Source organism: Pteropus vampyrus, unplaced genomic scaffold, assembly GCF_000151845.1.
Source record: "Pteropus vampyrus isolate Shadow unplaced genomic scaffold, Pvam_2.0 Scaffold363, whole genome shotgun sequence".
Classification (NCBI taxonomy): Eukaryota; Metazoa; Chordata; class Mammalia; order Chiroptera; family Pteropodidae; genus Pteropus; species Pteropus vampyrus.
Window position 1 is genome coordinate 1,512,322 of NW_011889144.1, and position 23,896 is coordinate 1,536,217.

General features: G+C 43.6%; 1 protein-coding gene across 1 annotated transcript in view; it reads left to right on the forward strand.

The window, feature by feature from the left end:
* Positions 1-3,610: 3,610 nt before the first annotated feature.
* TMEM255B (transmembrane protein 255B) overlaps positions 3,611-23,896 on the forward strand; it is a 36,590-nt gene continuing 16,304 nt past the window's right edge. The window contains exons 1-4 of the mRNA XM_011379548.1: positions 3,611-3,665; positions 8,246-8,388; positions 11,218-11,280; positions 21,092-21,181. Of these exons, the coding sequence (XP_011377850.1) occupies positions 3,611-3,665; positions 8,246-8,388; positions 11,218-11,280; positions 21,092-21,181 (351 nt within the window). The remainder of the gene's footprint in view (positions 3,666-8,245; positions 8,389-11,217; positions 11,281-21,091; positions 21,182-23,896) is intronic.

Sequence of the window (23,896 nt, forward strand, 5' to 3'; positions counted from 1 at the left end):
CAATCTCTCAGACCTACTTTTATCGGAAAGAGGCAAGGCTTTTGGTTCTTATAGTCCCTGGGAAGGCCCTTCTCCGGCTCTGTCAGCTGCCCTGGCCAGTTTCTGCCTCTGCGATGGCCCGGGGCAACCAGGAAGGATTCCCTCCCCACTGGCACAGGATCAAGGACTGCAAACATCTCCTCTTTGGGCAGCCTGATCTTGTACTTTTAAATCACCCTGATCAAAATTTAAGACACTAAATTCTAAATTCTCTTCTACCTCCCTTTCCCCATTCAAGCCAGAGCCTGTGAGATTCATGGCTTCAGGCGGAGGCCTGTGGCATGGTGGATAGGCAAAAACCCCGCAAGCCTTTCCATCTTTGCTTTCTCTAAAGCCTAAACCTGAATAACTGAGGAATAGTGACAGAAGGTAAAGGGGAGAGGTTGGCTTGTACCCAGAGCAGTCAGTCTATGCCCTGCTTCCCAGAGTAGCCTTTGGTGCGGCAAAACCAAATGGCGGCCCCACGGTCACCAGGACCCCAACCTCTCACCAGGCAAGGAAGAGACAGAGGTTTGCTGGCCACAAAAGCCAACTGAGTTCAGTGGTGGACAGGGGGCAATGGGTGAGGACTGATGGCCAGATGTACCTCCTGCCACACCTTCTTCCCCATCTGTCACTGAATGACACAGCACTGTCTAGACTGGAACTCAGGACCAACCAAGTGTGTATGAATATGTGTGTGTGTGTGTGCCCATGTGCCTGTGAATGCTGACGTGCTACTGGGGGGCGCACAAAGGCAATGGACTGACTGGGGACCCATAGAGGAGACCCGGGGACTCCTCCATGCTAGCTCCAGGGAGAGTTGGATGTCTCACTGGCCCTCATGCTGGGAAAAGTCCACTACCAGGCATGAACAGGACACAGGGAGACAGAAGGGAGGCACCACCATGGCCCAGAATCATGGGACTTGCTGGTAATTTTCTGCCCCTCTGGAGCCTCTGGCCCTATGCCCTCCCTGCCGCCCCAGCAGCTCCTTTCTCTACACCTGACATCAACACAGCTTCTTTCTGAAACCACTTATCCTCTACTTCTACCTTTTAGCATTCCATCTGTCCTGAAAGCAGTGATTCCCAGTCCCAGCTGCTCACGGACCCACCCGTAAACCTTAAATATCCTCCCATCTCCAGAGGCTCTCATTGAAGAGTCCTGAGTACCGGGATTTTTAACAGCTCCTGGGGGTTCTGGTGAAAGGCAAGGCTTGCAGGTCATTGAGGAGAGCTGATCTCCACAAGGGTTAGGCCTGGGGGATCCTGGTAGTTCTCTAGCCCGGCATTTGCACTAACAGTTGCTGTTATCATTATCTGCTTTATGGTATAATAGTGCATTATATTTCCTCCTATTTCTCAATTTCAATTATAAATTTCTTAACAGGCAGCTCCGTATAATTCATCTTTGAAGCTCTCCTAGTATCTTGCACATAGAGGAAACACAGTAAATATTTGTCGATTGCATGAATGAAAGACTGAATTAAATGTCTATAGTCAGGTAAATACATGTTTTCCCATTCGGAAGATGTAATTTTGCTTTGAAATGAGACTGACCTGGTTTGCATCTTGTTTCTGCCTTTGACTAGCTACTTGACTTTGGAGAAATTATTTAAATTCTCAGTGCCGCCTCAGTTTCTTCATTTGTGAAATTAGTATAATACTGTGTGAATTAAATAAGGCAGCTCTGGAAAAGTGGTGATCATGGTATGAGGCAAATGGCAGGTACTCGGCTAATGTTAGTCCCATCTCCTGCCCCTGACTTGCTCCCACGGTTTGAGAATGAATCCCGCTCAACTTGGCAGCTCTGGGTGAAAGACTGGGGAGACTCAGTTGTTTCTAGGGCCACCTGGGACCTGTGTTCATGTACGGGAAGTCCTAGGATACTTTAAACATTTACTCAAAGCAAGAGGAATTTGGTATTAGGGAGGACAGCACACATTCATCATAACTGTTTTAATAAGTTTATCTTCTTAATGTCAATAATAATTTGTCCAGTCCCTATGATTATCCTCGGACTGGTAAAAGACAGATTTCCTCATCTTTTCATAATTCTCTTTGCAAAAGCTAATTAAGTTACATTTTAAAAATACCCTGATTCCAGACTATTGCTCCCTGCAGAGTTCAGCTTGCTACAGGCCTCCTGTGTCAGACCGAGATGGGGTATACCAGTTGTCAGTTAGTATAATTGGCACAAGAGCCAATGTATCTCATATGTTTGGTGTTTGCCTTGCTTAGGCTCCTGGGGTGGGGAAGGGTTCTAAGAAATGAATTCTAACCAATCTCCCTCCCTACAGTTAAACACGCAGGCTCTGTAGGAATTCTGAATCTGCTCTCCGTCACACCAATTAACCATCTGGGACCTCACTTTCCTCCTCTGTGAAAGGGGAACTATACTGACATTGTTAGAGGATAATGCGATGTTTATAAGGTATAGCCGCTTGACTCCTGGGCCACACTTACACCTGTCACGTCCCTTTGGAGCCATGCTTTTTGAGATTCTTTGCCCTGAAAGAATTTTCAAAAACGTGCCCATTTCGAGTTTGCATCTAAAATTTTCTGTAATAAATTTATTAGTGGGAAATGAATATTATTTCTGGCAGCACTCACACATATTCATAAAATGTATTTTCAGCAAAACTTTGGAACTACAGATCAAATCCATCCAGTTTTTGGAACGCATTGCAGCACAGGGGGGTGGAAGTGAGCTCTGCCAGCCTACCTGTGAAGAATCTCCCAGCTCGCCACTTACTAGCTGTGTGGCCTTGGGCTACTTCACCTTCCCAAGCCTCGTCTTAAAAGGGCAGTAACAGCTGTGGCTAACTTGTAGGGCTGTTGTGAAGACTACACAAGGGAGGAGTTTGAACATGGTGCTTAGGACAGTGTGCGCTATACTTTATTAAACACATAACGGTACCCTAATTGGCAGAGCCAGTCTTCATTTTCAAAGCCAGCAACCAAATCAGACTTGCTTTTTGTCAGAAAGTGTTATGAATTGTTTTCCAATTCAGACGAACGGGGGAATAGGCATCTCCGTGACAACCACTCATTTCTCAATTTACCAGAAATCAGAAGTATACTCCATCCTGGGTCTGTCTCTCGCTCCCGGCCTCGCACCTGGATTTTCTGTTTTCCAGGAAAACCAGGTGGCTGGAGGGCTGGGGAGCTGGGAGAAGGGGAGCGAAGGAGTGGGGCTGGGGAGGGGGTGGGGAGGTGGGGAGACCAAAGGAGCAGGGGAGGGAAGAGGAGAGGAGAGAAAAGAGACTGTAGGAGGGGGAAGAATGTGGCTGGGGAGAGGAGAGAGAGGAGGAGAACAGGGGGAGGAAAAGAAACGGGTAGAGGGAAGGAAGGGAGCACTGGAGGGAAGTAAGGGAGCACTGGAGGGAAGTAAGCAAGCGGACAGACGCAGAGAGACGGGGCGGAGGAGGAGAGAGGGAGCGGCGCTCTCAGGCAGGAGGAGATTCTGTTGCCACCGCACCTCGACTGTCGCTGTCGCGTCAAGAGAGCAGACTTCGCGCGCGCGGTGCCGGAGGAGCGGCCACCTGGGAACGCGTCGGGAAGCGGCCCGGCCCAGGTGCAGCCTCAGGATGCAGCCGCCGGCGCTTCCAGTGCCCGGACCCCTGGCCCTGCTGGACACCACAGGTGAGAGCGGCTCGAGCATCCCGGCAGGCCTGCCCCTGGCGTCTGCAAGTCCCAGCACCTCCAGGAGCGCAGGTCTAGTCCTTCCCGCCTCCTTGGAACTTTATCTGTGGTATCTTTGCGCTGGCACAGGCCCTTCATTCATACTCGCTCTTCCCCTTTTTTCTCTCCCTCTCTCCCTTTTTTTTTTCTGTATGTCTCTGACTTAGTGTCTCTCCCTGTCTCTTTCCCACTATCTTTCATTATGAGCAATAGACCAGGATATGTATGAATGAGGCACTCCAAACTGCACTTCCTTTCTGTCTCTTCTACCCAATTCCAGTCTCTTAAAAAATTCTAGGAAAAGTTTGTTTCAATAAGCCAGGGAGCTTCTTCTTGCTTAAAACGACAAGGCCCCTTACAGTTTTTAATCGGTGTTGTTCTATTCCAGCACACCCTTCTCTACGGACTTCTCCTCAAATAAATTTCCAGAATCTTTAGTTCTTTGATTTTCTGAATCAAGCCTGATGCAGCCTCGAAGCCTGGTGCTGGCCCGGAAAAGAGGAAACCTGCTACACGTTCACACGTTGGGGCGCTGGCCTTGGTTCTCTACCAAGAAGTGGCCAAGATGGGAATAGTGCTGGGGAGAGGGCAGGGCATATTTTGAAAAGAAAAGAAAAAATAGTTCCAAGGGAAGGGATGCTCAGACAGCTGGAATGAGGGATCAGATGATGTCTTCCGGGGACCTGCTGCTTGCTTGAGAAATAATACAATCAAAAACTTCAGGTGTTTAACCTCGTAACTCTGGGATATCTTTAGGAAGTCTCTTTTTAAAAATAAAATTAGTAATGTTGTTTGATTTTAAAATAATAATCAAGGACTCTGGCTTCTTCCTTGAAGAAACAATTCTATACCCCCCACTCTAAGGCAAAACGTGCGATGGTAAAATATTTACACACATTTTCATCCTCTAGGATGAAACTAATTACTTATTAGTGTTTAATATTAATAACTATCTGTTATTAACTAGTTATTACTATACTATTATACTAGAATTACTTGATGGTTTAAAAATAACATTTGACTTTGTTTTTCTCCTGAGGAGGAATGGTAAATTAAGAAAACACTAAGAGGTGATGTTTTATGTAAAAACACTAAACATTAGTGTAGCTGGGTGTGATTATGAGTATTTTCTAACTTACAGTTCTGTGTTCACTACCTTGGGCATATGTTTCATTAAAATCAGAAAAAAAAATAAAAAGGGATACTGATGGCTGAGGGGCACATCATTCTGCCTTGGTTTACTTTTCCTGGGACTGTCACTTTGCCTTCACAACTAGGTGTCCCCACATGATTACAAGAGCTCATTCTTTCTGGGAGGCCTGGGCCCTTCCAGCAGGAAGGCCATGCCTTGGAATCCCCCCAGTCTTTGTGACATCCTCCTTCCCTTCCTGGCTCTGCTAAGTGAAGAAAGTGCTGAGGGACAGAGACAGGCTGGGAGTAGGGACAGCCAAGGGCAGGAGAACTGGAGGGGCTAATGGGGAGTGACAAGGTGATATTCTGAGATATTCTAGATAGGACGCACCAGAGAACAAACTGGAGTTTGGAAAAACATCGAGTAAGACAGGTAAGATTTAGCTGTTGTACATTCAGATTCATATGTTAGAACTGCTCCTTCGACTCCCAACTGGAGAAGCACTGGTTAAGAATAATTGCTATGCCATCTTAACGTTAATACCACCCATGATTAATGTATTCATTAATGCCATAGTTAATATATTCATTATGTTCATAAAAATGTACATAGAACTGTCACATATATTCTCTTACTGATCCTTGTAACAATCTAAGAAGTGGGTAAAGCAGGTGGTTATCATTATCTCCACTTCACAGATCAAGAAGCTGAAGTTCATTCATTTGTTCAACATATAAGATAACTATCTCCTAGTTTGAGCTGGGCCTGGGGATCCAGTGCCGAACAAGACAGACACAGCCCCTGATTTTATGGAATTCTCCTTCTGCTGTGCTCAGACAGAGTGAATGGCTGCCCAAGATCACACAGCCGGTCTGAGCAGATCAGTTTGGGTACAGTCCATGTAAGCTGCCACCAAGGTTATACACCAAACGGTAGATAGTTTAATTAACAAGGCACTGTCGTAAGAGCGCTTCAATTATAAAAATGCACATAATAATACTCAGGACAGGAGAATCTAGAGAATAATTCAGGTAATTCTCATTGTCTCCCTCTAATTCAAACTCCCTTTTCTCTTCAAAACCTGATCTAAAAATGCATGTCTTATGGTAATTAAAAGATCTTACATATTCTTATTTTTTCTTGAGTTAACTTTTTATTTTCTTATTTTTTGCAATATCCTATATTTATAAAGAATAAGGTCAGGATTTTTCTTTTTGTTATCTCTGTTTTACCTGGAGTCAAAATACGACAATATGTGTCAGAATAAGATTGTTCAAAACCATTCCTTCCTAGCGTTCCTGTCTTTCCAGACCTTATATTAACCTTGGAACCTATGATCGAAACGCTGATAAAAAGGGATAGCTCGCACCTTTTGCATTTTTATCATGTAGCAATTTTAAAAGAAAAGTCAGACTTGGGAAAAAGTGGTGAAATGGTAAAGTTATATTGAAAATGGTTCATAGGAAAATTTCCATGAGCTCAGAGGAGATGTGTTTAACATTCTACTCTGTGATTAGCATGTCAGAATGTCATTAATGAATTTGACAAGGGCTGACCACATGCTGTTAGCTAGTGAATCTCATCAGATCCCTATTCGTCATGCCAACATTTCTGAGGGGATGAATCAAAACAGAGCCATGAGCTTTAAGAACCAGGATATAGTTGTCAGGGTTCTGCAGACAGATAGATCCCCCAGTGAACTATGAGAGGGTTAAAACTGTGGTTTGAAGCAGGTGCTGAGGCATCTACTTAATTATTTTCACCATGATAGACATGTAGTGCACTTAATTAAGTAAAATAACAATACAAAATCTTTTGAGGAGAAGGGCATTTGTCTGATAATTTTCTCAAGTAGTTAGTCCCATAAAATTTAGCTTTAGAAGTCCTATTGCTCTTAAAATACATTTTAACAATCAAAACATCAGAATTGGAACCTAAGAAAGAATAGCTGAAGAGGAAATTGCACTAATTAAAAGCAATTGGCATTTGGCTCTATTCGCAGGTATTTGGAGGCTGGTGAGGGTAATCTGGAAAAGAAAAGGGGTTAATCCTCTGGTCATGCTCCAACGAGAAAAGAGAATTAGACTCCGAAAAAAGTTAAAGTTGCTACCCAGTTGCTAGGTAGTACTGTTATCATTAATGTGATTATTTTATGAACTTCCACAAGAACAGCAACCATAGTGCTATGGGAATCAGAAAAAAAAAAAAAAAAAAGAAAGAAACCAGAGCGCCTCCCTTCTCTGCTCAAAATCCTGCAACAGCCCAGCTCTCTCAGAGTACAGCTAGGGGTCAGATAAGAGAATCCACCCCTGTGGACACAGGAGGTAAACCTGCCTCTTTAGCAGAAAACACATAACAGCAAGAACTCCGGAAGCAGATGGCTGAGATTTGAATCCCAAACGCCCACATCTGAGCCTGGAGAGGCTGGTTCTTGCAGAGTGGAGCCTTGCAGATAGCACTGGGGATAGGGCCACCTGTGCAGAGGGGAGCCCCCTCCTGCAGCCATCCCACCATCCTAAGGTCCTGGGAGCTGCAGGCAGCACCTGGGCCTGACACTTTCTGCTGGCTGGCTGGGAGCTAGCTCATGGTTTATAATCTTAGCAAGTGAATTGCTCTCATCTCCTCCAGGGTGAAGGTAATAGGTGGTTTAGGATGAGCTTCTCAGGAGAAGTGTTTCCCCAAGGGTCTGGAGGAAACGGGACTGTGCCAAGGGCTGTGTTGAGCCTGAGAGGAGTTGATGGCAAAGGGAGAGAAGGGGGCTCCCATGAGGTTCCCTTAAGTCTCCGCAATGAGGTGTACTTCCTGAGACATATGCCCTTGCTAGGTCAGCTGGATAAAAACGGTGTGCCCAGATTAGCCAAGTTATTCTGGGTTTGCACATTGATTTATAGTTTTGTGTAATTTATTTCTGAGTATGTAACAATCCTGTTCTTGGATGCTGTAACCTTGACTTTCCATTAAGCTTTGCTGATAAGACTGCAGAAGTGTGGCTCTTTGGAGGCAAACCTCCTAGAGTGTAAAAAATGTCTGCATGCCGGCGATTCCAGTGTTCATCTGAGTTAGCAGTTATAATCAAATATGCAGCTGCTTCCCCCATGAAACACACACACACACACACACACACACACACACACACACGCTGTGGATTTTAAAACTTTGGCATAGGAAGAAACATCACGTTTTTCTTTCATCCCCTATTTTGTTTTGGAGTCACAGAATGGTTCAGCTTACACTGCCGGAGGAGAGAATAGTGGGTGTGCCCCCCAGGCTCCAGGACCACCAGGCCTTCCAGAGCCTTCTGGGCTCAGGGAGAAGAGCCACAAGGACACTGAATGTGCTTATGTTTGCTAGGACCCCCTTTCTGAGTCCTGTCCCTTACTAATGGCTTCCTCGTTTGTCCTCCTCCCAGAAGGGTTTGTGAGAAGAAAGAAGACTTCCCTTTGGTTTGTGGGGTCCCTGCTGGTGGTGTCTGTCTTCATCCTGACCATTGGCCTCGCCGCTACCACCAGGACGGAGAACGTGACTGTGGGGGGCTACTACCCAGGGATCATTGTGAGTGACGCGGTCCCAGAAGGGGCACTGGGCACCATAGGTTGCTGTGGCATGGTGACATACTCCACTCCAGCTCCACAGAGTTGGAGGTTTAGGGCACGGGAACTTCTATTGGTGATTGTGATTGGCAGAATAATAGCGCCAAAGGCATCTGTGTCACCGAAGGATCTGTGAATGTGCCAGGCTACATAGTAACAGAGTATCAAGGCTGCTAGTCAGCTGGCCTCGTGAGAGAGTGATGATCCTGCATCGTCCAGGTGGCCCAGTGTTGGCACAGGGTACTTAGAAGTGGAGGAGGGCAAAGGAGAGGTATCAGCCATGTGATGGGAGAGGATGTTGATGATGGAGAAGGGCCACAGGCCAAGGAGTGTGATGGCTCTGGACATGGGAAAGGCCTGGCCCAGATTCTCCCCCAGAGCCTCCCGAGGATTTTAGGCCCATGAGATCAAGCTGATCAGACTAGTCCTTGGAAAACGGACATGTAGCTTTAAAAGACACCTGCCAAGGCACCTGGATTAAAGATTACTTTAATAATGGTATCTCATGGAAACAACAGGAAAATGACACCTTATCAGATCTGGCAAGAAGTGGTCACCCAAATTCAGAATTATCAGAAAGATTTTTTGAATTATTATTCACATCCATTCTTGTTAGCAATAAAATTTGCTCCAGTTATCTGCAATGTACACAGGGAGCGTCTGTGAAATTGCCTTTTATCAGTTATGACACCCTTAAAATGCACCAGAACCTTGAGCTGTTGTGTCATAAAGTGCTAAACCAAGATTTTTTTAAAACGAAGCTAATTCGATCTCATTACTCTCACCAAAAGTATTATTGAGGTTACTAATAATATCGGTGACATTTTTAGCAAGGATGAAAAGGTTTTTGGCATTTTTAATATCTAAGAATATTTAACGAATATTTTCATTTCATCTTTATGTTATCCTTTATTTTTATTTTTTGTCTATGCTTATATATCAACATTATCTACCTGTATATAATTTATGAGTAAACACATATAAATAGTGTCTGTATAGAAAAAGTTCTATTGGTGAAATCTCAGGAAGCCGACATTGTGTTGGAGACCCTGTTTTTCTGCCATGTGTCCTGGACAAGAAGGGAAACCTGGAATTCATGGGGTGGAGTTAGTGGCTGAGAGGATGTGTCCTCCCAAATTATGTGCAAAGTCTCAAGATCAGTCTCGAATAGTAGTTTTTTTGGCTTGTTCTTTAAGGTTCACTTACTCAGGATTCCCTACCTTAAGAATGTCCTGGTGTCGTCAGAGCCCTGCTCTGTAAGGGACCTGATTCCAGGGGAATGACCAGAATGAAATTAGCTTTAGCTGGATGGTTCTGAAAGTAAACTATGGAGATGACAGATGAAATTCACTTAAAGAAAATGAGGATGAAAGTCACTTCCACGGAGATCCTGTGTCCAGCTTAGAAACCTACAGCAAAGAGTGGATCTCAGGAAGAAACTATGGCTAAGCACCTCAACATTTTGGAAACAGGATTTTCTTTTTAAAGTCCAGAAAAAATGGAACTTAGTGAAACTTAATAGATATATTTTAATGCATTTATGTTGAAGTGGGATTTTGATATCTTCGAATGGTGGAGTTTGAAGCTCCACATAAAGAAAACGTTTGTCTCCCCTTACTCCTTGAGAATTCTTAAATTATTAGTAAAATCTATGTCTGTACTTACATGTCCATCTCCTTAGATGTCATTACAGATAAAGACATCTGTAGACATAAATAGGTCTGATTTTTAGTGCATTAAATTTGACTACATGACCATAGAGACTCCATAACTGTGTGGGTCAGCTAGTTAGTGGCCCCAATGGTCACTCAGAAGTCTGATGGGCAGGGCTCACCTGCTGTGTGAGAGTGGCTCTAATGCAAGGTCCCAGTGCAGCAGAACCACATTGTCTGCGAGAGGCTTGTCACCAGATGCTCTGAGCAGTGTCATCTGGGGGTGTTGCTAAAATTCTATGTTCTTCAAGTTGAGAGGAAGCTGTTTAAGAAATTCTTCCACAAGATAGGCATGGGAGGATGAAACACACCTGTGTCCTCTGGACACACTCAGGTGGAGGGATCCTGGTGCCCAGCCCACAGATCCTTCATTATAAGATGAGGACAGCCATGGGAGGCTGAGAGCTCAGGCTTTCTTGAAGAACAAGAAGAATGATTCTTAGGAGCCCCTCCTTTCTCTATTTCCTTTCCTTCCCTAAGGTTACCTGTCTGCCTGCTCACCTGAATCAAAAGCTCATCTCTGAGCAGTGTCAGCAGTGTTCATGGATGACTGGAACTTTTCTTTTGAAATACCTGTGATTCTAGTTTTCTAATATCTTACCTAAGGAGTCCTTCTCTGACTATGGGACTTGAGACAGACCCAGGAGAAACATCAGGTGGGCCTCTCATCTGATGATCAGATGAAGAAATGGGCTCATGAATGGTCTGGTCTACCATGAAGAGGTTGTCCTCTGTGAAGGGGAAGGGGGCACATAATGCTCTCTTTTCCTGTAGCCAAGAGTTAAACTGATGTAAGAGTTCAAATGTTTGAATGTAGAAGATGAGATGGATCATGTCTCAGCAGTTTCTATTTCAATCACTGGCTTTGATGGAGCCTTAGAAGCCCATCCAGACATGCATGAAGCCATCTGCCACTTGGTGGTTGGAACTTGGCGAGGTGGGAGTGGCCAGCCTTGACCCTTGGATAAAACGTTTTAAGAGTGACAGTCTTCTGTGCATTGTTTATTGTTAAATGTCAGAATCAAGCCACCAGGCATGCTAATCAGATGTTTTCTCCCTTGTTTTTCCTTTGCTCTCAGCTGGGCTTTGGATCTTTCTTAGGAATTATTGGCATCAACCTGGTGGAGAATCGAAGGCAAATGGTAAGAAAGTGCGTTGTTTTCTTTAAATGACGATATTTCATCTTTTTTTATTTAATGGCTGAGAAGTATGGAATTGTTTTCTTAACTTCCTTTTTTGGGGGGTTGTTTATTGAAAGTGCATAAAATTACAATTGATTTTTCTGTGTTGGTCTTGTATCCTGCAACCCTGTTGAACTCATTTATTAGTTCTAATCAGTTTTTTAGTGGAGTCCTTAGGATTTTCCACTTGTAAGATTATGTCACCTGCAAATAGTTTAAAAAAGAAGCAGAGATAGTTTTGCTTCTTTTTTCCCAATCTGTATGCTGGAGTTCTATTTCTATGGCTTTTCATAAAAGAAATGTGGGCCTTGGAGTGAAAGAATGAAAATCCAGAAGCGACAGCAGTAGCCAGAGCAGATTGGGGTCCAGCTCTCCAATAAGCTTCCCTGTACGCTGGGGGCACCCAGGTTCCTCAAAGCAGATGCTTCTGACTGGCGTTGTTTATACAATCTCATTTCTGCCTTTTCAGAGAAAGCATTCTTCCAAGGCTGACGTTGTGTGATAAACATATATTTCACTATTTGACATTTAATTTAATATTTATGAAAGCTGAAACCTATGTCCACCATGTCTAGCTGTGCGATCTTGGGAAACTTACTTGACCATTTCAAACCTCAATTTCTTCATTTTCGGGATTGTTGGGAGCATCTGAGTTAATGCATGTGAGGACATCTAGCACAGCGCTGGCCCACAACAGGTGTTCAGAGAATAGTAGCCATTGTTACATAGATTAGTCGGAAAAATCTAGTTTTTTCAAAAGGAAATAATAGCAGGCTGAGAAAATGTCGGCTAAAGAAAGTGCTTGTATTTCAAATGCATCTAAAATAGACCACACCAAAATTTAGAATGCTTTCTTTTTTTCTTGATTTATTTTTAATTTAATTTTTCACTACAGAAAGTTTTAAACATATTCAAAAGTCTACAGACTAGTATAATGAACCCCTCCGTATCCATCTCCCACTTTATCAGCTGTTGACTCTGGGCCAATCTCATTTCATCTCCCACCTATTTCTTCCCTTCTCATATTATTTTGAAGCAAATCCCAGACATGATATCATTTCATCTGTAATGATATCATTACATGGTATCGTTTTACTCTGTTCAATTTAAAGGGTGGAATCTAATCACTAGAAGTGGCTTCACCATTATCTCTGCCCATTATTACGTCGGTATCCAGTGATATCCAAAGAATGCTCCAAAATGAATCAGCTTTTGATACTTTTCCATCCATGAATGAGTTATTACTTTCTCCTCACCCAAACAGACATATTAATCACTGATTTCACTAACAGCTCTATAGTCTAACTTGGTCAAAGGATATCAAAAGCCAGAAATGGAGAAGTTAGGGCCTAAAAAGTTTGTTAACTGCTGATCTCCCCCACCATTTGTGTGAGCATGCCCCACCCCCGTCCCACACTGGAATCCTCCTAGAATGTAGTTTACAATTCTCTGAACAAGAAGAACTAATGGGACTAATAAGAAGTAACTTATAGGTTAGAAAACCTTTCTTTCAGAGGGTTAGGTTATTAGCTTCTGGTTGTCTGGTCTAGAGAGAAACTTTTTTCCTGCTCCTTTGAGTGTTACGTGACACAGGGCTCCTGCTTGTCTTCCTCCCCACTCTTCTGCTTAATGCCTTCTGCTTCAGGTCTTGACACCCTGGGAGTCTCATCAGCCTTCTGGGGGACATCCAGCTCTTCACCTTCTCACATAGAAACCCAGATGGTCTTTGCCACTCCCAGGACTGAGTTGGATGGGGCTAAAACAAAGGAACAACCAAAGGGCTTTAGGCAGGGCAGACATGACACCGTGGTCCTAGACCCTAGGTCACTACACTGAGAGGATCTGAAGATCATCAGGAAAGAAATCTGCCCACGTCCACAGTGAACCTTGTAGAGGCTGAGCAGATGGGGCTGGGCCCACGCATGACGTATGCTTTTCCTCCAAAAGTGTCACGAGTGATTGCTGTCCTAGAGGGCAGCAGAGGGAGGTCAGTGGCCCCAGTCACACACCATCCAACCTTAGATGCCCACGTCTCACCTCAGGAGCTTGGATGCAGATATAGGGAGCCCCTCCCAGGTGTCAGTTTATCCCAGAATGTGGTCCCCTGCTTGCCTGCGTGATATGTTGAGGGCGAGCCCTCCCTGCAGAGTCTCACCAGGTAACTTAATGCTTTCTTCACTTTTTCCCACTCAGTTCCTTGGGCTGTGCTTGTAGGGGATGGGCCAAAGGACAAAGGACCCTGAGTGACACCTTCCTTTGAAGACACCATCACCTATACCTTCTAGAAGTTTGGTTAATTTTATGAGAGAAAGATGTGGAGTTGGGGTGAAGGAGGCGAATGGAGAAGCTACAGAATTGCCTACATTTTTTGTCATCCGGCTGGCTGGGGGTTGGGTGACAGAAACTAGGTCTGGTTGTAGGAAAACAGGTCAAGCTCTAGTGTGTATTGAGTATTGAGGCCTGTGAGAACACGTATCTGCTGCTTAGGAACTTGACTCAGCAGTTTTGATTCCTTAAAACCTTTATTCTGTTGGCTGGACCTGCCTTCTTGTAGGTCACCAAGGGCCTAAGTGAGGCCCAGGTGGACCCCTGCCCTGTAACTTGCTGACGTATGAAACACTCAGGCTCTCTGACCTCTGAGGACTGGCCTCCATTCCATTCATATAGCCTCAGCATTTGGACCCCAGTCCCGATTCCTTCCTGTTTGAGGAATCCCAGCAGCAGGGGCTGGGGGCTAGTTTTTCCAAGCGTGCAGGGCCAGGTATGTAACTCAGAGCATGTTTTGCTGCACTAACTTGGATCTTCCCCTACTGTGGGCTACATGTGTGTGCCAGGCTTCGGCTCTCCAGCCAGCTGTTCACCAGTAGCCTGTTCTTTTCAACTTTAAGCTCCTCTAAAGGGATATTGTCCTGCAGTCCGACTCATAAGCAGCGTTGGTGGATCGGCAAGCATGAGAAAGTGCCTCGCTCTGCACTCCATTGGTCCTGGGAGCAAGCATCTCATGATACAGTGATTAGGTTGATCATGTCCACAGGGGAGAATTTACACAGTACCAGATGCTCTGGGTCTCTGTTTTTTGTGGCTATGTAGATTTGGTAAGAACAAATTCTCATGATGAATTGTCCTAAGGAACGTACAGAAGTGTTCAGTCTCCACCTAGGTAATAAAAATCCTCCATCTTATTCTACAAGATGAGTCCTATCTCTGACATGCGTGGTCTGTTCTGAAGATGGAGAGGGTGGGGGAGATGAGAGGAGAGCCACTTCAACTCCTTTTCACCCTAAATAGAGCAGAGCCTTTGCTTTGTTCCTATCAAGATTTTTACCTAGAGGTTCAGGTTGCCAACGCCTCCTCCTGGGAGGGCCTGGAGAGGTCAGAGGCACATTCCAGGCTGCCCTCCTTCTCCTCTCTGGGTGCTGAGGGAAGAAATAAACATTTAATGAGTGCCATTCCTTGCCAATTTGCTGCCAGCTGATCTCTCCATCTCTTCCTTTCTATCTATTCTCTTCTTTGTCTCTCTGCCTGGAATGCTCTCTCCCTATACCCTGACCTTCTTCAGCTTTAGTAAACATCAGTTCCTTCTTCAGATCTTAGCAAAAATGTCAGGTCTTCAGAAAAGCTCTCTGGACCTCCAAACCTTTACAACAATTACATTTCCTAGCACTTACCTGTTTATAACGATGTTTCCTGAGATGCGAATCCAGTTTTCACACCACCAAATGGGCACCTACACGCCTTTATTTAATGAATAAATGAATCTTTGGAAGACATGAATTTTAGGTGGAAGTTGTTGGTTACAATGCTCTTGGCTGCAAAGAACATAAACTGCAGCCTTAACTGGAAGAGATTGCAAGGATTTGTATCCCGTCAGGACGTCCAGAGTGGGTGGTTTTATGGTTGGCTGATTCTATGGCTTACTGTGTCCCGAGGCCCCCGTTCCTTCTCTCTTTCCACTCTGCCCTCCTCAGGGTTTCATTCTCCCGATATAGCAGCATCCAGAGGAAGAAAGAAGATGGTGCCTTCTTTCGATTCTCTCTTAAGAAGGACACAACTTTCCTAGAGTACATGACAGACCTTCCCTCACATATCTCATTAGCCAGGTCCATGCTCCTGTCTAAACCAATCCCTATCATTGGATCACCTCACCAACAGGCTCACTTAAAACCTGGGTGGTGTCAGCTTCCCAGAGGGACACAGCTAATGTGGAAGTGAGGGACCCAAACACAATTGACATTAGTTACGAAGAAAGAAAGGAGAGCTGGATGCTGGATGGACAGCCAGCAGGACTCCCTACAGAGACCTTTCTCCTTTGAATTTGAAAGTTCAATCTCAGGCAACGGGTTATATCACCTGTGTGTCTGGAAAGATGTATCTCATTTCAACGAATAGTTATCAAGATCCTAATATGTACAAGAGACATAGTCTCTACCCTAAAGTTTTAAATTTTGGTGTGGTCTATTTTATTTATTTTTCCTTTTATTTGCTCATGCTTCTGTTGTGAAATCTAAGAATTCCTCACCAAATTGAGTTCATGAAGATGTATCCTTATGTTTTCTTTAAATTTTTTTATAGTTTCAGCTCATGTTTAGCTAATTAATCAATTTTTAGTTACTTTTTGTGTATGGTGTAAGGTAAGGGTCCAGTTTCATTCTTTTGCATGTGGGTATCCAGTTGTTCCAGCACCATTTGCTCAAGAAACTCTTTTTTACCCTATCCATTGATCTCAGTGCCCTTGTAAAAAATCAATTAGCCATAGAAGTTTGGGTTTATTTCTGGACTCTCAATCTTAATGCCGTCTAGATATTGACCTATATATCTAGCCTTATGTCAACAGCACACTGTTTTGATTACTGTAGATTTGTAGTAATTTTTGAAATTAGAAAGCATGAGTCCTCTAATGATGTTTTTCTTTCAGGATTGTTTTGTCTATTCAGGGCCCTTTGTACTTCCATATGGCTTTTCCATTTCTGCAAAAACATCATTGACATTTTGATAAGGGTTACATTGAATCTCTAGATTGCTTTGAAGAGTACTACCATCTTAACAACATCAAGTTGTCCGGTCCATAAACAGTGGGTTCCTTCCATTTAATTAAGTCTTTAATTTCTCTCAGCAATGTTTTGTAGTTTTCAGTGTGCAAATCATTCACTCCTTTGGTTATTCCTAAGTATTTTATTTGAGGGAATGGTATTATAAATGGAATTGTTTTCTTAATGTCCTTTTCAAGGTGTTCATTGCTTGTGTATAGAAACATCACTCATTTTGTGTATTGATCTTGTACCCTGCAACATTGCTAAATTCATTTATTTCCTGTGGTAGTTTTTTTTTATGGGGATTATTTGGTATTTTCTATATATGGAATCATGTAAATAGAGATAGTTTTACCTCTTCTTTTTCAATATGGATGCATTGTTTTTCTTTTTCCTGCCTAATTGTTCTGGCTAGAACTTCCAGGACAACACTGAATAGCAGTGGTGAACGTGAGCATCCTTGTTCTATCCCTTTTAAAATCTTTCAGTCTTTTATCATTGAGTATGATGTTAACTATGGGTTTTGGGGAAATACCCTTAATTATGTTAAAGAAATTTCCTCTACTTCTAGTTTGTGGGGTGTTTATATCATGCAAGGGTTTGGATTTTGTTATATGCTTTCTCTGCATTAATTGAGATGATAATTTAGGTTGTTTTTTCTTCATTCTATTAATGTGGTGTATTACATTTATTGATTTTTTGTGTGTGTTGGACCACCCTTACATTTCTGACATGGAGTATGATCCTTTTAGTACGCTGTTGGATTTAGTTTGCTAGTATTTTATTGAGGATTTTTACTTCTATATTCATAAGGAATGTTGGTCTGCTTTTTTTTCATAACTTTGTCTGCTTAGGTATCAGAGTATTGCTGCCCTCATAAAATTTGTCAGGAAGTGTTCCCTCTTCTCCTATTTTTTGGAAGAGCTCTAGTAGAGTTTATGTTAATTCTTCTTTAAATGTTTGATAGAATTCACTAGTGAAGCAATTTGGTCCTGGACTTTTCTTTGTGGGAGGTTTTTTGTCATTGATTCAATCTCTTTACTTCTTACAGGTTTGTCGAGTTTTTCTATTTTTTCTTGAGTTAATTTTGGTAATCTCTGTGCTCCTTAGTAATTTGTTCATCTCATCTAGATCATCAAAGTTGCTGATGTAAAATAGTTCATAGTATTTTCTTACAATCAGTTTAATTTCAGTAAAGTTGGTTATAATGTTCCCAACTTCATTTCTGATTTTAGTTGCTTTTTCTCTCATCTTAGTCAGTCTAGCTAAAGACTTGTTGATATTGTTGATCTTCTCAAAGAATCAACTTTCAGTTACAGTGATTCTCTTTATTGTTTTTCTATTCTCTATTTCTTTCATACTTGCTTTAACCTCTATTATTTCCTTTCTTTTGCTGGCTTTAGGTTTAGTTTGTGGTTATTTTTCCAGTTCTTAAGGTGTTAGGTTGTTAATTTGAGATCTTTCTTCCTTTTTACCGAGCATTATGTTTGCCACATCCTATGAGTTTGGCTGTTCTTGTTTTCGTTTTTATTTATCTCAAAATATTTTAAAATTCCCCTTGTGATTTCTTCTTTGACCTATTGGTTGTTTAAGAATGTGTGTTTAATTTTCACACATTTGTGGATTTTCCATTTTCCCATCTGTTATTGATTTTTGGCTTCATCCACTGTGGTTGAGAAGAGGAAATGCAGCAGCAAAGATGGAAGAACCAAAGGATGGGGGTGTAGTAGATGGAGGAGGTGGAGCGCAGGGGTGTAGGTGGAGGAGACAAAGTGCAGGGGTGAAGGTGGTATAAGATGAGCTCTGAAACCCTCCTGAGTTTCTTTGTTGGGGTAGCAGCGTGGCAGATGGAGGAGACAGGGAATAGGGGGGAAGCAGGAGAGAGAAATGCTAATGAGCTAATAGTCATAAAGTCTTAGAATAGTAACCACACAACCATTTGTTAAATAAGTAAGTTTGTTATCCTGGAAGCCGTGAGGAAAGTGTTTCCGTAGGAGAGTGATCAGCAATGTCAAATGCTCACAGATCAGGTCAGGTGAGGTCTGAGGCTTGACCATAGATTTACACTGTGCGGGTGATCGCTAACCTTGACAAGGTGGAAACAGAAGGCGAGGGTGCAGACAGCAATATCAGCAACCCTCTAAAGGAGTTTAAGAGAAGCAAAAAGGTGGAGGAGGAAGAGCTACTGGAGCGGGAGACATAGAGAAAATGGTTTTGTTGTTTAAGGAAAGAGGAATTCTGGCATATCTGTGCCGATGGGAAGATATAGTAGGGGATGAAGACCGGTGGCTGTGGGAGGACTGGTCACATGGTGTTCCTGGTGGGTAAGAAGTGTGGAGCCACTGGTTTGGGTAGGTGTGCAGCCCTTTGTCCCTAGTAATGGGCCACAGAGTGTGGGGACCAGTGTGGGGCTGGCAGGTGAGGTCAGATCTTGTGCAAGTTCTCTTCTGATTACTTTTGTTTTCCCTGGGAACTGAGCACATAGGGTCACCTGCTGCTGAGGAAGACAAGAGAAGGAGGGATGTGAGGGGTTGGAGGAAGGAGAAAGTATGGCCTGGCATGATCCTGAATCAAGTGAGGACAGGTCTTCATGCTCACCTGTTCAGGTGTGGAACATTTGGAGAGCTATATTTAATTAGATTTGGGCTTTTGGCAGGTGAATATGAGACCATAAGGGAGGACAAAGGATTGCAGGTATTCACAGGGATTATGATGACTGACCTGGGTTTATAAGCTGGGAAATGTCTTATGGTGCAGAGACAGTGATTGGTCACCAATGACTGGTGACCAGTGACCAGGTGGCAGGACCAGGGTAAAGGGCCAGGGTACGGAGTGTCTGTGCCTGTGTTGCAGTGCTGAGTGAGAGGCAAGCCTGTGGAAAGAAATGATGCAGAGCATGCGGCCGGCACCGAGAGGGGCTGCATGCAAGGAAGGCGATGAACGTTGTCCAGGGACTGAGAGCCAGGTTAGTGGAAGGATCACTCTGGACCTCAGAGTCGCTGAGAATCGAGCTTGTGGTTACACTGGGGAGGGGATCTGCGAGCCAAGAAAGAGGGAATGAACTGGAGATCAGTGAATGACAGCTGCCAGGAGGACTGGTGTGAGACACAGACCGGAGTCTGGGGTTATGGGAGGAGAAGGGAGAATGGTCTGGGTAGTAATATGCGCCAAGTCAGAGCACATCCCGTCCCGAGGCCCAGGGGCCCAGGAGTAAGGCAGAAAGACCTAACCAGAACCAGGATGTAGTAGATGTTACAAAGGAGCTGAGCGTTTACCAGATTTTACTGGTGCCAACACCAGAGGGCACAGCAGAAAGTTTTAGGAGATTTATTCAGAAAAGAAGATGAAGAGATACATGCGGTTGAGGGACACACAGGGATGAAAGACACATGGGAATGAGAGGCACAGAGTCCTGACCACTCCAAGTGACGACCTTCCCAGCAACACGCTCTCACCTTATCTGTTTCCTTTCTAACTCCCCTCTTATCACCACAACCTTATCTACTTGGTATTAGTTTTTTTTTTAATCTACTATGCCCTGTTGGAATGCAAATGTGTGAGCCCAGCAGAGATTTGAAGGTGACCTTTCCCCTCCTGAATACCATGCTTGCCCTTCCCCCAAGAGAAGAGACCACACGCAGTGCAATAAAATATTTCACAACCTTAATCTAGAGCCTTTTAATGTTGCTAGAGTAACGGAGAGTTTCTATCTGCAAAATCCATAGGTTCTGGCAGTCCTCACATATTATGGAAAGTGATTTTGTTTGTAGCATTTAGAGGACCGATCAGGTTTCTGCTGCGTGCATTCTTCTGGCTTTGTATTGTTAAACTCACCAGTAGCTTGAAGGTAAATTAGCAATGCCCACCTGTGACTCGAAAGCCAAGGAGAACACTTGGTTCTTTCCTAAGAGGCAGCTCTCCTGTCACCAATTCTGGCAATTTTGCATTTCTAGCCTGCAGAGTCAGAGGAGAGAATTTCCGACATTTTTCCCAGTACTACTACCTGGACCCTGGAGTTTGCACACCAAAGAGGTTCTTGGGCAACATCATGCCTGTAGTCATCCCAGCACTGAATTTATCACATGAATGGTCTTGCTATTACTCAATTTTACTTTTGCATTGGTAGTAGGAGGAAGGGCAACCAGGCTTCGGGAAGAACCAGCTGAAAGTTAATGAAAAAGGACATTGAAATGATGGGGACAGTTTGTGCAAGACCAAATCAGAACATCTTTATAAATCTAGACAGTCGAAGGTAGTCCTGCATTGTTAAAGGATACATTTGGATAATATGGGTTCTTGCATGTTTCAGGAATCTATTCTACTTATATATAAACCCAGATTTTATATGTTGAACATATTTATAATTTCCGTAGCAGAATTTGTAATAGCAAGAAATTGCAAATTGTTTAAATAGCCATTGCAGGCACTGGTTGCATAACCCCTGATTATTCATGAGAAGTATGCAGAGGGTCACAGAAATGAAAACACTCTCTAAGGCACAAAGCCACCTGTTTATTCTGCGATATAAAATCAATAAGAATATACCTTGTACGGGGTGAAATCCGGCCTAGGATCTGTCCTGGACTGAAAGTCATTGAGGGCAGAAGGTAGTGGTGAAGAAGGGAAAATTCTGCAAAAGGCACTGTTAATGTCAGGGTGGAACTTCGAATTGGTTTGTATTTCATAAAAGGTTTTTTGTTAAACACTGGTTGCCCACACCTTCCTTTTTCTTCTGCTTCCAGTTGGTAGCAGCCATTGTGTTTATCAGCTTTGGTGTGGTGGCCGCCTTCTGCTGCGCCATCGTGGACGGCGTGTTTGCTGCTCAGCACATAGTGAGTTCCATCCTTTTAATTTTGTTCTCAATTGCTTTCTTGGGTTTAAAAGATCTACACATGAGAATAAAATTACATGTTGCAGAACTGAGCTCAGAGACCTTCACTGTTTCTCTCTCCATTAGAGTTTGACAGTTGCTATCTTTCCTTCTCTCACTTTTCATTTCCTGCAAAACACACACACGCATGCACGTGCGCGCGCGCACACACAGACACACACAGACACACACACACACAGACACACACACACACACACACACACACACACACACACACTCCATCACATCACTATCAAATTCTTCAACTTCCCAAGTAACTTTCCTCAGGTCTCTTTAAACTTAAGACAAAACACATCTTGAAATCCATTGATTCTTGACTTCCCAGGTTTTATAGTTTAAATCTATCTCTCTTAAAAGAGTATGACAGAATTTTCTAGCTTGATGCAATAGCCTGTGAAATCTTTTTACATTTATTTTATCTAACTGTGTAGAAGCCTGAGACTGAAGATTCTATAAATAGTTACAGTCATGTACAGTGTAATGATGTTTTGGTCAATGACCAGTAAGATCGTACATATGATGGTGGTCCCATGAGATTATAAGGGAGCTGAAAAATCCCTATTGCCTAGTGCCTTTTTAGTCATCGTAATGTCATAGCGCAAGGAATTACATGTTTGTGGTGATGCTATAGTAAACAAGCCTACTGTGCTGCCAGTTGTATGTGTGAGACAGAGAAAAACATAGCAGAACCATCTAGGAAAGCCTGATCCTGTGAAGTAGGCTGGGTCCTTGCAGGGATCATGGAGAGGCCCTGGGCTACCTGGAAGAGGTGGAGGCCCTAACTCACCAGCCAAGGTCAGAACTTCACCACGATCTTCCTTCTAGGTTTTTTTTTTTAAATCATTTGTTGAGTAAATATTTACATTTATAGCACTTTTTAGGAAATTATATATGCTTTGTCCCAGACTTTTGTTTCTAGCTTTTCATTTTTGAAAAGATAATTGAACCAAGTCCCTGGTCAATATTCACTATGATGGTTCTGACACTTTGTTTGATTAGAACAGAAAGTATATCCTTTGATCCGAACCTGATTTGCCACCCCGTGCCTAAGTTACTAAAGTCAGCAGGTTGCTTTGGTGTTGGACTGTCACAACTGAATTTTCTCAAATGTCATTTGATTGGCAAATATTGATCAAAGGCCTTGCTCTCCCAAGCTCAATGCAAAGACGAATGTGCCTTGGCCCTTTTCTTGAAGAGCAAGTGTCTTAGTGCTCAAATTATGACAGCTGAGGTTGATTATTCCAAAGTCTGCTAAGGAGGAAATTTTTTGTCTGCTCTCAGAATGTCATTGTGGGAGTAGTGTCCCAGAAAAGGATGTGTATTTGGGTGCAGTGTTAGCCGATTGACCTGGAGATCAGCAGACAAGGGCATGTGAATGATGCCATCTGACCCTGAGTCAGCTGGTTGCCCGACTCGGGCAGCTTCCTCCTATCATAGGGACCCTGCGAGGCTGCACAAGGCAGCGCATATGAAACCCTGCTGGGGCCATGAGGCGCCAGTTTGTAATAGCAGCACCAGTAACAACCCCGGACCATGTGTCTGCGGTTGTCACACAAACCCATTCCTGTCTCTCAATGGGGATAGAGAACAACTGGTCAATATAATTTCCTATGAGAAATTAGCATTTTTATTTCTCCCACCAAATTGAAGGCTTGGGTCTAGCAGGTAGTTTTGGAGACCCTAGTTTTGAAAGAAAAACTAGTCTTACTTTCTTGAGAGAGAAAATTCTTCTTGACAGAGGGGCACATAGCAGCTGGAGGTGGGGGTCTCAGCTGGAGGTAGGATCTCAGCCCTGCCTCTGTGTGTGCCAGCTTTTCCCAGGCCTCATCTTTCTCTCAGCTCAGGTCTGAGAGAAATTTCCTTTGAAACCAATAGTTTCCCAGAATCTCCCCCGCTACAGCAGTGAAAACAGAGACATGCTGTCCCTCAGCCCTACTTTGTTTCATGAACGAATAGGATTTATTGAAGCGATTATCTTTGCAGGAAATATATAAATATCACTGGATATAATTCCAGGCTCCCTTGTTCCAAATTGGCTGGACGCCTCGTGAAGCGAAACATCAGCCTCCAGGAATCAGAAGGTCATTGCTGGCAGGAGATGTGTCAGGAATCAGCCCACCTATCTATTTCCACCCAGCAGGGCATGTGGTCAGGTCTTCTGGACTACAGGACTCATGGGATTCATGGTTCATTACAGGAGAAATGGGAAATGATGTGTCTGGCAGTCACTTGGCCGGGCCTTTTGTGCCAGCTCAGGGTGGACTCATCTTTCTCTGGCAAAGTAACTTTGTGGTTACCCCAAAGTATTTTAGAGGCTACTCTGGCGCATCTTTAGTGACTGACTGCACAGTGCTGACATCGAGGGCACACTGTCCTCTTGCCTTCTGGCTAGTTCCTGCTTCCTTCTTTCATCTTACAGCCACTTACTGAGGATCTACTTGTGCCAGGTGTGCAGTGGACCAGGGGAAGCTGGCTTCTATGGAAAGGGCCAGGGAGTCAACATGTTAGGCTTCTGGCCACACGGCCTCTGTCAAGGCTACTCAGCTCTGTTGTCGAAGCACAAAAGCAGCCACAGATGATATGTGGATGAATGAGTTTGGCTGTATGCTGATAAAACTTAATTTACAAAATCAGGCAGTGGCCTGGGTTTGGCCCA